Genomic DNA, 15427 nt, shown 5'->3' with positions numbered 1-15427 from the left:
GTACCTAAGAATTCTTTTTGCAGCCAAAAGATGAATCTCTGTCGAACATTCCATGTATCTACTAATGACACTTACATCATGCAATATATCAGGCCTTGTTGTAGTCAAATACATTAAGCTCCCCACAATCTACTTGTAAAGAGTACCGTTAACCTTCTTTCCTCCATCATCCTTGTTTAGCTTCAAATCAAACTCAGACGGTGTATTCATAGGATTACTATCCTTCATCTGAAATCTATCCAAGATTTCTCCCGCATACTTCTTTTGAGAAATAAGAATGCCAGTAGAGGACTGCAACACTTCTATGCCAAGAAAGTAATGCATCATGCCAAGATCAGACATTTCAAATTCAGCCATCATGGATTTCTTAAAGCTTTCAAACATTGTGGTATTACTTCCAGTAAAGATTAGATCATCTACATATAAGCAAACAATGAGCATTTTCCCTCCATCCTCAACTTTTATGAAAATTGTATGTTCATAAGAACATTTTTGAAATCCTTCCTTGAAGAAATAAGTTTCTATACGATTATACCAAGCCCGTGGGGCTTGTTTTAATCCATATAGAGTCTTCTTTAGTCTATACACTTTATTCTCATTTCCAGATTTCACATAACCAGGAGGTTGATCGATAAATATTAGTTCCTTCAAATATCCATGGAGAAATGCTGACTTCACGTCCAGCTGGAAGATAGGTCATGAGTTCCAAGATGCTAATGCAATCACCAATCTGATTGTGTCATGCCTTGCAACTGGAGCAAAGATTTCTTTATAATCAACACCACACTTTTGCTTATAGCCCTTGGCCACCAAGCGTGCCTTGTACTTGTCAACTTCACCATTCTCCTCCAGCTTTTTCCTGTAAACCCACTTCACGCCAATTGTTTTGTGCCTTTTTGGAAGATCAGATAACTCCCAAGTGTCATTCTTTTCAATGGCTTCAATTTCAACATCCACAGCCTTCCGCCATTTTGATTCTTTGACAGTACTTTCAAACATTGTAGGATCACAATCTGAAAATAGAGCAAAAGGAGTGATTTGGTTTTTAGATTGATCAATTCTGGTTACCTCATAATCTGACATCCATGTTGGCCTCCTTCGAACATGATGAGAACATGATTCAGCTGTTGCTTTTGGTGTTGTTAGAGAGACATCAAAGACTACATGAGTTTCATTTTGAGGATTCTCAAATGCATCAGTTGATGAAGCAAGGTGTTTGTAACGACCTGAAAAATTTTAACTATTTAAAATAATAAGAAGACAATAAAAAAGGAAAAGGGGAAATAGAAGAAAGGGAAAAGGAATTTTTAAAGAAGGGTCAGTGAGAACTCGTTGACGAACCAACTGGTCTCGTCGACGAGAGTTCTTTCTTGACCTGTCGACGAGGGCACATGTTTCGTCAACGAGGAGTTGCCAAGGGGTTTGAGATATTTTGAATGTCGTTGAGGAGCTTCCGATATCATTGATAAATGGTGTTTTTGGGCTCGTTGACGAGTCCACATGTCTCATCGACGAGGCTTTACCTATAAATAGAGTTGCTTACCTTTTTCAGCGAGGAAAATTCTGCATAAAGCCTCTCTCTCTCTCTCTCTCTCTCTCTCTCTCTCTCTCTCTCTCTCTCTCTCTCTCTCTCTCTCTTAAAAACGGTCCCTCTTCCATCTCTCTTCAATTCCAGGCTGGATTCGACTCAGTTTGACGATTCGAAACCACCACCGGGTTCGTAAGATTGTTCTCTATAAGGTTGCCGGAGTAGATCGTTGATTTGGGGTTTTGGGGCACCATCCCAAAATCAGGGTAAGTGAGTTATTTTGAAAATTTCTTAATAAATATAATTATTTGGAGCCTAAGAAGTATTAAATGAGTATTTTTCTGAGATTTGAGTAAGTTGGGATTTTTGGAATACAGGGTCGAGTGTTTGTTCGATTTTAGGCAGAATCCCGAGGAGCATGTAAGGGGAAATACGTTATAGTAGATTTTCATTACTTTTAAACTGGTTAATTTTTGGGTATAAAATTCTATTTATTTAGGTATAATTTTTTGAACAGTGCAGGTATTGAAAATATTTTTTTATTATATATTATATTGGAAAAAAATCGTGTGACATGAAAACAATTTTGACAATCAAATGGTTGTGGATATTGTGTAATTATGTTTTATTGTGTGATTGTGAATACTGTTTGGGCTGCGATTTTGGCTTGGTTGAAAATACTAGTTGGTTGTGGTTACTATTGATTGTGTGTGTTAGATGTGTGGATGTGCTTGAGTGGTTGGATTTTCTATTGATTTGTAATGTGGTTCATGTAAATTGCGATATAATGTTGGTAGTTGTATAAGGAGGTCGTTATATCGTACCTGATATAACCGTCATATAATGTTGGCAGTGGTATGAGGAGGTCGTTATATGGGCATTTATATTAGGGGGGAGGGGTAAAACATTGGTAGTGGTATGAGGAGTTTGTTTTACCTATTTATGAACAAGGTGGTTTGTGTTGTAATCTGTGTGTTGAATAGTCCTGTGTGGACCGTGTAACCTGTGTGGTTGATTAGTCCTGTGTGGACATGTATGTTGTATGTATGATAGTCATGTGTGGACCTATCCTGTGTGGATGTTGCAATCTGTGTGGATATGAACCCTGTGTGGGTGTGAATGAAAACTGTACAAATTATCCTGTGTGGATTGGTTGATGTATGCGTATATGTGTGGAATTCTATGAAATGACGACATTGGATATATATAACTTTAATTACATAAATATTTATGGTAAAGTTAAATTCTCCACCCGAGAGCTTGTTGAGGAAGGCGAGTACTCTGTTAATTATTTGTGGATACTGGGGTAGAGGGAAGCTACTTGTATGGGCGAGTGACCTTCCCTATTCTCGGAGACTTTACCTGGATACATAACCCGAGAGCTTACTGAGAAAGGTGAGTGCCCTGGTGTTAGTACTAGAGTAGAGAGAATCTACTTGTATGGGCGGGTAGACTTCCGATTATGAATGCGTTTTCTTGGCTGCTATAGATAGTGAAATATAATTGTATGTATATTTTGTAATTGTATTAAATACTTCAGCCACACACTGTTATATTTTATTTGTTCCTTACTAAGATGTGTCTCACCCCGACGATCATTTAATCTTTTCAGGTCGTCCAGGTGATCGAGGTTAGATAGCTCTAAGACGGGGTTAGTTTTTGTGAGTGGTTACCAGAATGATTATGTGTATAGTTTTATGTTTAATACATTTTATCCTGGTTGTGTAATATGAAGAATGAGATTGTATTTTATGGGTTTGCATATGTACATATAGAACTCTGGTATTTTGTTTAAGGTTATATAATAAATTCTGCTGCGTGAATGGTATTAGAGACATATGATTGGTCTCATAACACTCCAAGCCCCATGTGGCGGGTCTGGGGCATTACAGTGTTGTTGCGGCTGGTTTGCTTCATCACCATCTTCTCCATCAAAGCTAGTTGGAATTGGTCTCCAACTACATTTTTGCTCCATTCTCAGACTTGATATTCATCAAAGACAACGTCTCGCGACTGATAAGTATTTTCTTAGTGTTAGGATTGTAAAGCTTGTAAGCTTTCGACTGATCACTAACACCAAGAAAAATACATTTTTCTCCCTTGTCATCCTGCTTCTTCCTCTTCTGATCTGGAATATGGGCATATGCAACACACTAAAAAATTTTGAAGTGATCAACAACTGGTTTTCGTCCACTCCATGCTTCCTTTGGTGTCATATTTTGAACAGCAAGTGTGGGACTTCTATTCAATATATAAATGCTCCAATTAACTGCTTCAGGCTAGAAACTTTTTGGAATACAACTCCTTATTAAAAGAATTCGTACCATATTTAGAATAGTGCAATTCTTCCTTTCACAAATGCCATTCTGTTGGGGTGTATAAGTTGTTGTAAGCTGCCTCTTGATTCCATAAGTCTCACAGAAACTTGCAAATTCATGTGAGTTATATTCTCTATCACGATCTGTGCGAAGAGTTTTTATGGGGTTGCCAGCTTCTTTCTCAACCAGCACTTTATAGTTTTTAAAAGCTAGAAAGGCTTCAGACTTTTCTTGCAAAAAATAAACCCAGCTTTTGCGACTAAAATCATTAATGAAGGTAAGTATATATATCTTACCTCCATTAGAGCATGGAGTTATTGACCCGCAAATGTCGAAATGAACAAGCTCTAGTGCAGCCTTCGCCCTTCATGATTTCCTTTATGGGAATTGATTATGGTGTTGTTTGCTAACAACACATTCTTCACAAACTTCGGAAGGAGTTGTAATTTGAGGAAGAGCTCTCACCATATTCTTCTATTGTAAAGTCTTCAACCCGCCAAAGCTAAGATGCCCATAGCGAGAATGCCATAGCCATTCCTTCTCTCCCAATCTTGCAGAAAGACATGAGTGAGCGGTGTATGGAAATACAATGGAAACATTCTATTGGCTGCCATGTTGACTTGAGCTATCAAGCCCAACTTGTCATCTTCAATTATGCAAACTCCATTTTTGATAGAGATTCCATATCCCTTTTCTTATAGTTGACCAACACTGAGTAAATTTGTTCTCAAATCTGGAACAAAGAGAACGTTAAAAATAGTTTGAATAGAATTTATGCTGGTTTGAATTGCTACCTCTTCCCCATAACAGAGACTGTAGAGTTATCATCGAACTTCACAACATCACTAAAAGTTTCATCCAATTCAAAGAATACAGACTTCTCTCCACTCATATGGTTGATGTAACCAGTGTCTAAGTAACACAAGAATTTCTTGTGGGCTGTATCCTTCACGTGACACGCCATCAACAAAGACACTTCTTCTTCCTTCTCAGCAAAATTGAATTGCGCACTTTCCACCATCTCTCCTTAGATTAGTACAACACTCTGACTTGTAGTGGACAAACTTGTGACACCTATACTATTCAACTCTTGATTTGTCTGCTGACTTTGAATTTGAAGGTGTTAAATGACTGTTGTTGTTGTCATGGCCTTTTCCTTTCCCTTGAGAATCATAATCTTTAGATTTCTGATTTGAGTGTCTGCCATCATTGCCACCTTTGCCTCTTCCTCGTCCTTGACCTCCTCCTTTTGATGTCGAGGCTTGTAATTCTTGCTCCTCCTTGTCCTGTTGATTCATTTTCTGTTCATGAACCAACAAAGAACTCTGCAATTCATTAATGAACATACTGTTAGTGTCTTTAGATTCCTCAATTGAACAAACAACATAGTTGAATTTAATTGTCATCGAACGAAGAATCTTCTCAATGATAGTGACATCTGTAATTTTATTGCCATGGATTCTCATCTTATTTGCAATTGTCATCGTCCTGGAGAAGTAATCTGTCATCGATTCTTTAGATTTCATGTGTAAAGTTTTGAAATCGCCTTGAAGTGCTTGCAGCTGTGCCCTTTTTGCCTTTGTTGTCCCCTCATACTTCTTCTCCATAGAGTCTCAGATCTACTTGGAAGTTTATTTACAAAAGAATGGTTTCCAAGATGGAAAGATTAATTGCCTGGAAGAGATAATTCTTTGCTTTGAGATCCTTCAACTTTTGCCTTTCAAACTCCACCTTTTGTGCATCTGTCAGCACAACACCTGCTGCTGGTTCTGCTACTCTAGAAACAATAACTGTCCAATATTCTTTGGACCTCAAAAAATTCTCCATGAGCATGCTCCAATGGTCATAGTGACCTATAAAGCGTGGAATGGCTGACTGCACAAAAGTTTCAGAAGCCATGGTGGAACTCTAACATCGCTCTGATAACACTGATGTAATATGGAAGAAGGAAACGATAAATTTAAAAAAAGGGGAAATATATTTGAATGGAAAACTTCACACGTCATTGATAAGGAAATGACCATTATATAGGCTAGAAAACAAATGATTACAAGCACAAAAATAGGCACCACTAACATCATACTAAACAACTCCTACACACCACTAATATCATGCTAAACAACTCTTAGACACCACTAACATCATGCTAACCAACTCCTACAAACTAGGCAACAAATAGAAACAAAACACATTTTAATGTGCTGCTACTAATTTATTCAACACCTATCATATAGAGTTACATTACACCCTAACTCAAACATATTGTATCATACCGTGAGGCGTTTTGCCTCTTGCATCCCCTTAATGCACCCCTACCTAACTAGTTTAAGCAAATAGGGAGGTCTTGTGCATGAAGGTTTCAGGGGCTTGTCCAATTTGTAGTAGCCTTTAAGTGTATACCCTCTGTATATGACCTAGAACTTAACATCCTCATATTTGAAATGTGAACAAAATGTAATATAAAAAAATATTTTTATTTTTTAAAATTCACACAAATCTAATAAATGAGCAAGAGAGTAGTCATCCTCCTAACACTCAAAATTTGTTATAATACTATTACATTTTAAAATTTTTTTAAAATTTTTTATAAATATTATATCTTTTTTTTTTTTTTTTGGAATACAATGACTTCCTTTTATTTTAGGTCCAAATCAACAACTAAGCAAGGATAAAATCAACCCAAAATATTGAAAAAGAAAAACTAGAATGCAATATTAGAAGAAATTATTGTTATAAATATATTTAAAACTAGTATTTTCCATTATTATATTTATATTTTAAATAAGTAAATTTAATATTATAAATTCTAATACAAAAAAAATTATCTCTTAGACCAAAATATTGACTAGACTTGATGCGATTGTTAATTGTATCGATTCTAATGTTATGATATAACCATGAAACTCGAGTATGTGATACATTTTAAGGTTGAAAAGTCAAAAAGAGAGAAGAAAAATTAAATTGCGATTAATAGATTGTACGAGAACATCAGATATAAAAAAAAGAGTCATATGCACATTCTTCAATTGTCATAGGCTAAAGTTTTATAAGAATGATTTGACCCAATATTGACGAACTAGATTTGTTACGATAATTATCATATCTGCGTCTAATCTTCCATTAATAAGGGACATAATAAGAACTGCATAATCAAACCTATTGGTCTAACCACTTTTTAGCTCATAAAAGTTAAAACAAACTGGTTATCTTTTAACTTATCTTCTATGTTGAGTCGAGTCTGAAAATATGTAATGGATGGAATCAAATAAAAATAAATTAAATATAAATTTTGTATTATCCATTATATTCATTTTAAACTAAATAATTAATTTTTAATTTAACTTAATTTTTCAATTTGAATGTGAATTTGTGTAATTTGTAGACAAGCCCTAGGTAGGGCTCTAGGTTAGTCGGTGTATTTAACGAATTAAATAATCACACGTGTGATGCGGTGAATGGTCTGATTGTCGAACATCGTGTTCCGTTCCGGGAGGACCTCGGCTCGACCGGGCCCGTGTATCGTGGCGAAATTGAGTTTCACGAAAAGGGCATAATCATTTCACTCGGAATCACTGAAATACCGAACGTGTACCGAAATCTTTTCCCTCCGGAGTCCAGGCTTCGCAGTTCATATTATTTCCTTTTCCATTTCCTTTTCCCCTTTCCTCTGAAATGTGAATCTTTTTTCTCTTGATTGGATGGGGAAAGTCCCGTCTGGCATTTTATTCCGCAGCGACAGCTTGTACCTAAATGACCATAATGACATTTTATGGGCAGTGGGCAATTTGCCATTTATGATGGAGGTTGTCAGTGTGATTTCACCGGGTAAAGCTATTAGGTCATTGTACCCAACCAGGCATGATTGGATGTACTTGCTTTCTTATCATTTTATTTTCATATTAATTAGCACTTTCCCCCCCTCCCCTCAAAAAATTATAATAGTGTATTTTTAAATTTAAATTTTGAATATTTATGTTTAATTCATAGAGAGAAGCGTTCTCGATCGGTGGACGATCGGGTTGTGATTTGACGGAAAACGAATTCATGGAACCGACCACAATTAGTGGGATTAAAGGCTTATTTGTTAATTATTAATTCATCAAAAAATTTACATTTTTAAATCTTTCATTATTGATTACATCATTATCTGATTAATTTGTACTCGTGTACGTATTTTCTTAACATTTCAATAATTAAAAATTATAGATGTACAAAGTTAATAAATTTTTATGAGTTATTTTTTTTATAAAAAAAACATTAAATATGTTGTGTATAAGGTCAACGATTTTTTGTATATGATGTATCTATTAAATATGTTATTGAATGAAGTATTGCTTGAGAAATTAGTAACTATGCATATTCTTGAAATAACGATATTATAAAGAAGCATACTCTTCATTTATTTTACAAAGATTAACTTATAATTAAAACAAGAGCGAACTTCAAGTCTAAAATTAATATAAATGTAAAACCAAACACCTCAGAGTCATTATGCAAATAACGTTTCACACAACTCATAATTATGAAGCGAATGAAAGTAAAAAAAAAAATCTTTTGGTAAAACGTATGAGATCTTGAATTTAACTGATAAAAAAGTCGTATGTGAGTATTATAATACTTGGTGGTTAGCAATTTTTTCAATTACAATTATATAAATATTTAAAACATGTTTTATTAGTAGGACAAAAACGTCATAATCTTCTCTATTTTGCAGTAAAAGATATACAAAATTTTTATAGCCATCAATTTTAAGCTACAATATTCCAATATTATGTTTGGGAGCATAGAATAGGATCTTTAAATTTCTAACGACATAAAAATTTTAAAAAATAAATTTTATTTTATTTTTAAAAATCACATACGTATTTTTTATTCTAAAGACGGAATCTATAATTCTAAACACAATGCGAAATATTGTAATAATTTAGTCTATTAATAAGAATAAATGTCACAGAATAAATGCGGACGACGAGACTAGAACTCAGGACCTCCTAGTAACCAGTTCTAATATAATGTTAGATTACCATTTTATCTAAAAGTTTAAACTATTAGGTTGTGGGCCAACAATGCATATCAAGTTTTAACACTATTGACTTATATATTAATTAGTTTTTTAATTATAAAATATGATTAATTTTTATTAGAAAATATTAATTTAAAATACCATTTTATTTAATAACAACATTATAATTAACAATATTTAATTATCATATATTTTTAATATATTATAATATATTAATTATATGTTGAAATACAATATTATTATTATTAGCACTTTTAAGTGTCACAATTTTTTTTGTAAAATTATATTTCCTTTAGTAATTTCTAGTAAACTTTCGATTTGCCAAGGACTAACAAAACTAGAAGACAAAATTGAGATTAATAGCCATTATGACGGCATTTAAGTGGTTAATTTGGAGAGAGAGAGAGAGAGAGAGAGAGAGAGAGAGAGAGAGAGGGTGGTGGGATAGTGTTGGCTTGTCGGGGAAGAAGAGAGCGATAACAAGTCAGTGACGCGTAAATTGTGCCACGTTCAACGTGTCATATATCAGACACCACACGTGTAGAAGTTTCTTTCACACGCTCTCTCTCTCTTTCTCTCTCTCTCTCTCTGTCTCTCTCTCATTAGAATTTGAAAATGCCATTATGAAATGAACCCATTCGAAGTACATAGAATCACAATGTTCACTTCACGCACTCTCTATTATATTATTTTAATTATAACATTTTTAACTTTTAAATAAAATAATCTATATATATATATATATATATATATATATATACATACAAACACCCCATGAGGTTTTTTTTTTATTTTAAAATATTATATTATAGCAACGAATTGAATTAACTTGGCATAGAAAATATTGAAATTGAACTCAACTAGGTTGTAGGTTTTTCAGACCCGTACTCAACACGAATAATTAAGTTTCATTTATCTAGAAATGAATTGAGTAGTGTTCAATTAGTTGGTTAGTCAATTCAACACATTAATATCTCTAATTAAATACTTAATTTTCCAACGAGGTTTATTTTAAATTATAATTAAATTCAATTACAATAAATTATATTTTTATGTAATGATCGAGCAAAATCGGAATGAATCTTATAGTAAATACTAAGTACGTGCATCTTCATTTTAATTTTTTTTTATCATGAGGTCGAATTTATATTTAGGAAATTTAAAGAAGGTGACAATTATTTTTGCTCGCTATTATAAAGGTAAATAGGTTAATTTATGATCAGTCCATACAAGTATTTGAAAGAAAAAAAAGTAAAAAATAAAAATAGGAATATTAAAGTGCATTATTATATTCCTACACACACGACTCGCAAACTTGCACATTACGTGCCGGACAAGGCATGGATCTTCTTCACTATTTTTTTTTTAATGTTTTTTTGTAAAAAAATGTGTCGCATGTAAGAGGACCATCATATGCACTAGAAGAAACAACCTAGCTGCCTCTAGCCAGCCTTTATCCATATCCGTATAAGAGAGAGAGAGAGAGAGAGAGAGAGAGAGAGAGAGAGAGTTGTGGTTTGTCTAGTAAATTAGCAAGGATACCTACGAGTGGTAATATTTTTATTTCTTTGATTTAGTGTTGTCCGGACGAATCTAAAGGTCTTAACTAAGTTGGAATTGCGAGTTTTTAAAAAAAATTTAAAAGTAATTTTATGCTAATTGTGTGCCGGATGAAACAAAATAAAAGTTGAATATATGATGTAAAATTTTGAATGGAGAAAATTAAAAAATTGGGTAAGTTTGTATAAATTTTCTTTTTTAGTAGTGATATGTTTTCTGCCATTAATAATTTATTATTCATGACACATTGAGAAAGACTTCAATTTTGAATATTTATGGATCATTATTAACAATAAGCAGTAGTCACCGAAATTGCAATAATGACTATCAACGACGACTTTATGAGTTGCAATTGTAAGAAGACGAAAAATTAATGACTACTACTAGCTTGTATGGTTCTTCAGAAGTCACTAATGGTCTTTTTTTTTTTTTGTAAATTGCGATACGAACTTGATTTCATTTTTTATTTGCTAATGTTTAGTATTAGTTAGTCTCCTGTATAGTTTTTCGTCTTCTAGACGATAAAAGAACCAACATGTTTGGCTAGTGAGAAAAATCACTCGCACCTTATATTTTCTTTTCTAATATTAAATGCTTGGAAGTATTTTTATTTTATTTTAAATATTATGGATGCATTAAAACTGTGGAGGACAGTACAAGAGGTAGGGATAGACCTAAAATACACGTGCCTCCCAACAGCACCGGGCGACAAGACTAAAACCGAGGACCTTCTAATCATTAGAGCTCTGATATCATGTTAGATTACCACTTTACTTAAAAGTTTAAGCTATTAGGTTATGATCCAACAATGTATATCAAGATTTAAAACTACACATAATGTTAAATTCATACTTCCTAACGTTACTTTACTAAAATTTTATAACATATTATATTTAAATCAACGCCATATAAATTTAAATCCTATATCCCAAACTGTCGATCATGGAACAAGGTCTGATTACGCATGGTACTGGCATCGTGGTTTCGTGTAACATGCATCCACTCTTTCAATTCTTATACATGTATATGACTAAAAGCTAAGGGAAGGTACCTTAATTGGTTACCTCCTTCATAATTACATGCCTCTCTTTCAACCATGTGCGTACACACCTCTTTGATTTTACCTTGATTAAAAATAATATTATATATATTTATACATATATTTTGGATGTATCTAGCTATATGAGGAGAGATAATTCATTGTATGCCTCTTTCCACTGCTCTCAATTCTAAAATTATGACCTAAGAATTTGAAAATGAAAGTCTAATGTTCTAACTGTTAGGATCTCTTCGAGAAAACAAATCATAAATATTAAACTACTCTTAAAATAAAATTTAGACTAGTTTGTATACTGGGTTTATCGCATCTCTGAGATTACGATTTAAAGATAATATTTGGACTTTGTAATTTCACGAGAAGAGGTTTAATTAAGAGCATCACTCAAGATAATATTAGTGTACTCTAATTATAAAGAATTAATTAAAAATTATTTTTGAAGTTAAAATTGATATTTTTTTATTTAAAAAAATAATCAAATCATGTGCTGCACGCATGTTTTTGCCCATTAATATTTTTTGTTTTTATTTACCTAACCTTTATAAAATTGCAAGCTAAAAAAAAAAAAAAAAAGGCAGGCAAAGGATGAAAGTCATTCTAGAAAACAAAGTGCCGCATGTTCGTAAAAAGGTTTAAAAAAAAAAAAAAGAACCGCGGAACCAGAGAGATAGGGCGCACCGCACGAGCGAGCGAAAACCTTTGGGCCCCACGCGAACCGGAAGCCCGTTCACACCGAACCGGTTCATCCAGTCGAGAACCCGCGTTAAGGAACCCACCCCCACTGGTCCTCCCCCTGCATTTATTGCCAACCGGCCTCCCCCTGGTTGTGTCCGTACGCACCGGCAACCGACACTTGCCGGTCCATCTAATGTGCGAAATCCACCACAGCCAACCTGTTCCCCAAGCTCCCCCCTTCACACTTCAAATTTACCAAACAGTCCTCTCTCTCTCCTCTCGCTCTTTTTCTCTCTCTCTTCTTCGTTTTGTAATAAAAGTACTCTTTGCTCACTCGCAAACATCTCAAATGAAAGAATCTCAGCCGCTTTGCTTTTGATTTTCAGCGCAATCTCTCATGGAGAACAAATTAGATGACCCAAAGAGAGAAATTTCCGCAGCGATGAACTCCACATTTCCCGACGAGATTCCGATCACCAGCTTCGCCTTATCCTCCTCGTCCGCCTCCTCCGGCATCTTCGATCACCACTTGCCGTCCTTTTTCGATGCCGACAAGGCTGGCTCTTTCCTCGGAGGCGGCGGCGGCAGCAGCTTCATGGACTTGCTCGGCATCCAAGATTTCAACCCCTCTTTATTCGATTTGCTTCAGCCGTCGGCACCCACGGCGCCGCCTCCCACGGCGGTTCCCGTCACCTCCCCTGCCTCCTCCACCCTCCCCGAGACCTCCTCTGAGGTGCTCAACGCGCCCGCGACGCCCAACTCCTCCTCGATCTCCTCGTCCTCGACCGAAGCCGCCGCGAATGACAATGAACAGAGTAATAAATCCGCCGACGCGGCCCCTGCCGTGGCGGACGACGACGACCATGATCCCGACAAGACTAAGAAACAGTGAGCTAGCTAGCTTTGTCAATTTCTCTGCCTCTGAAATGTTAATTACTTTCTGATTTCTTTATTACATTAAAAAGAACGAACGACCCAGAATTACATTTTTGCAAAATTGCGAACCCATTTGCCGATTTTTTATAATTCTATCAATAATCCGCAAATGGGTTTGCTGTTGCGCGTGATCTAAAGAGTGAAATTTTGGGAATTGATGCTTACGGGTTGAATTTTTTGGTTATGGGTTTAGGTTGAAACCCAAAAAGAAAACACAGAAGAGACAGAGAGAACCCAGATTCGCGTTCATGACCAAAAGCGAAGTTGATCATCTCGACGACGGCTACCGATGGAGGAAGTACGGCCAGAAAGCCGTGAAGAACAGCCCTTTCCCCAGGTAATCAATACACATCAATCAATTAATATTTAAAAATTCAATTATTAATTACATATTTACAATTACTGAGAATTTTTTCATTTTTTTTTTGGGGGGGCGGAATTTAATTTGCAGGAGCTACTATCGTTGCACCAGCGCGGCGTGCAACGTGAAGAAGCGGGTGGAGAGGTCCTCCGACGACTCGTCGGTGGTGGTGACGACGTACGAGGGGCAGCACACGCACCCGTGTCCCGTGACGCCTCGCGGGATGAGCGCCATGGGAATTCCACCGGAGTCCCCCACGTTCGGCGGCGCCCCGCACTCGGTTTCCCCCTTCGTCGTGCCGCCGCCGCAGACTGCTACGCATTACCACTACCAGCACCAGCACCAGCACCAGCAGGAGCAGACGTTTTTCCATAGCTTCAGCCCCGCCGCTGCCGCCACCAAACCGCCGTCGGTTGCCGGTGCATTCCTCCAAGACAGACGTTTCGGTACTGCCGCAGCCGCTACTAGTGGTGCTCCTGCTCCGCCATCAGCGTCGGCGGTTTTGCTCAGAGACCGCGGGCTTCTGCAGGATATCGTGCAGATGCAAACAGAGCCGAAAGAGGAGTAGAGATGAATCGGAATGAATGGGTGTAATGGTATGTAATTTTCCTTACTGACTCGGAAGATTTTGTTTTAGAGAAGAACCCGCTTCGATCTCCTGCTGATTACTAAATTACATATGTAAAATGATATCACTAGTCTCTTTAGCTTATGAGGGAGATCAGACCTCAGCTGGGTTTTTGCACTTTTGTTAGTTTTCTGTGTAATTCTTTGTATGTAGAGCTTATTAATTCAATCATGGAGGTTTTGGGTTTAGGGTTTGGGGTTTGTTGTCTTCTTAATTTTTCTTTCAGTTCCATATAGTCCCATTTCTTCTTCTTCTAGCTTCTTGTTCTTGTTGTAGAGAGAGGACCCATGTGCATGCAATGGTTAGAAGTTTTCATAGGGTTAGGGTTTAGGGTTTCTACATTAAGCAAGAAGTGGGTTTAAAATTTAATGACATGTTTTAGATTTTTCTGTGAATGGGAATTAATTAATTAATTAATTATTAACCAGTAATCTTGATGACCCATTTATAGGAAGAAGTTGAAGAGATAAAAATGGATAATGAGCTTGGGAACTTGTTCATGAGAGGACGTGGGGAACCATGACTTGACTGGTAACCCTAGCCTTGTGACAAATATTTATTAATGGCTTTCCCTAGCTAGCTTCCTCCCTAAGCTTAGTTTATATATATGTCCATATACAAGTTATTGTATGGTGGCGTGAACCGTGAAGAGCTAATGGATAATGGGAAGTATACTTGTGATATGGTGAGGAGATTGGGGATGTGGATATGATTGCTTTAAGCATTCTTGATGACATAGCCGCGGTTTCATACCTATTTGGAATTGTAAGGCCTTCTACTATTCCATTCCCATTTCACACTCCCACTGCCCTTATTCTATAGGTATGTAGGTTGGGTTTCACTTTCAATGCATGTGAACCCAATGTACATAGTAAGAAATAGTATATAAGAGGATATATAAAAATATACCTCCATTGCTTGTAGTTAATTTTACATAATTTTTAATTAAGTTGTGTTGCATGAATTATGCTTATAAAAACCCTTAGTTATGTTGTGGATGATGTGAGAATATGGTAGCTCATATTGAGGGATGTATAGAGTTTTAAGACTTATTTACTGCAATGAGTATGTATCTTGTAAAGAACATTTAGTCGTCTTCATTTTTTTTTATAGGTTTTAAAGGAATTGAATATGAGAAAAGATTGTGTGCATTATCAATATATTGAACGTTTATTCTTAATCTCTTGGTTCTTGATCTCTTCTTTTGTTTGTGAGTGTGAATGTGATGATATAATTTTTTTTTTTTTTTTTTTGCTCATTGAGATAGCTTAATTTAGTGTGCTTAGGATCAAGGTCATTGAGATAGCATAGTGAGCTTGGTTAAAGTTGACGTTTGTGATG

At 35.7% G+C, this 15427-nt stretch overlaps 2 protein-coding genes across 2 annotated transcripts; one reads left to right on the top strand and one right to left on the bottom strand.

The window, feature by feature from the left end:
- Positions 1-4925: 4925 nt before the first annotated feature.
- On the bottom strand, positions 4926-5453 carry LOC131150423 (uncharacterized). Its single transcript, XM_058101126.1, has one exon. The coding sequence runs from the start codon at positions 5451-5453 to the stop codon at positions 4926-4928; it is 528 nt and encodes a 175-aa protein (XP_057957109.1).
- Positions 5454-12313: 6860 nt separating this feature from the next.
- Positions 12314-14274, top strand: LOC131150551 (WRKY transcription factor 23). The gene is made up of 3 exons (XM_058101346.1): positions 12314-13049; positions 13291-13434; positions 13549-14274. Exons 1-3 carry the CDS (start codon positions 12559-12561, stop codon positions 14024-14026), a joined length of 1113 nt encoding a protein of 370 aa, XP_057957329.1. The 5' UTR covers positions 12314-12558; the 3' UTR covers positions 14027-14274.
- Positions 14275-15427: the final 1153 nt, after the last annotated feature.

Source organism: Malania oleifera, chromosome 3 (assembly GCF_029873635.1).
Source record: "Malania oleifera isolate guangnan ecotype guangnan chromosome 3, ASM2987363v1, whole genome shotgun sequence".
Lineage (NCBI taxonomy): Eukaryota > Viridiplantae > Streptophyta > Magnoliopsida > Santalales > Ximeniaceae > Malania > Malania oleifera.
The sequence above is the reverse complement of the archived record's forward strand: the minus strand, read 5'-3'. Positions and strand labels throughout refer to the sequence as shown.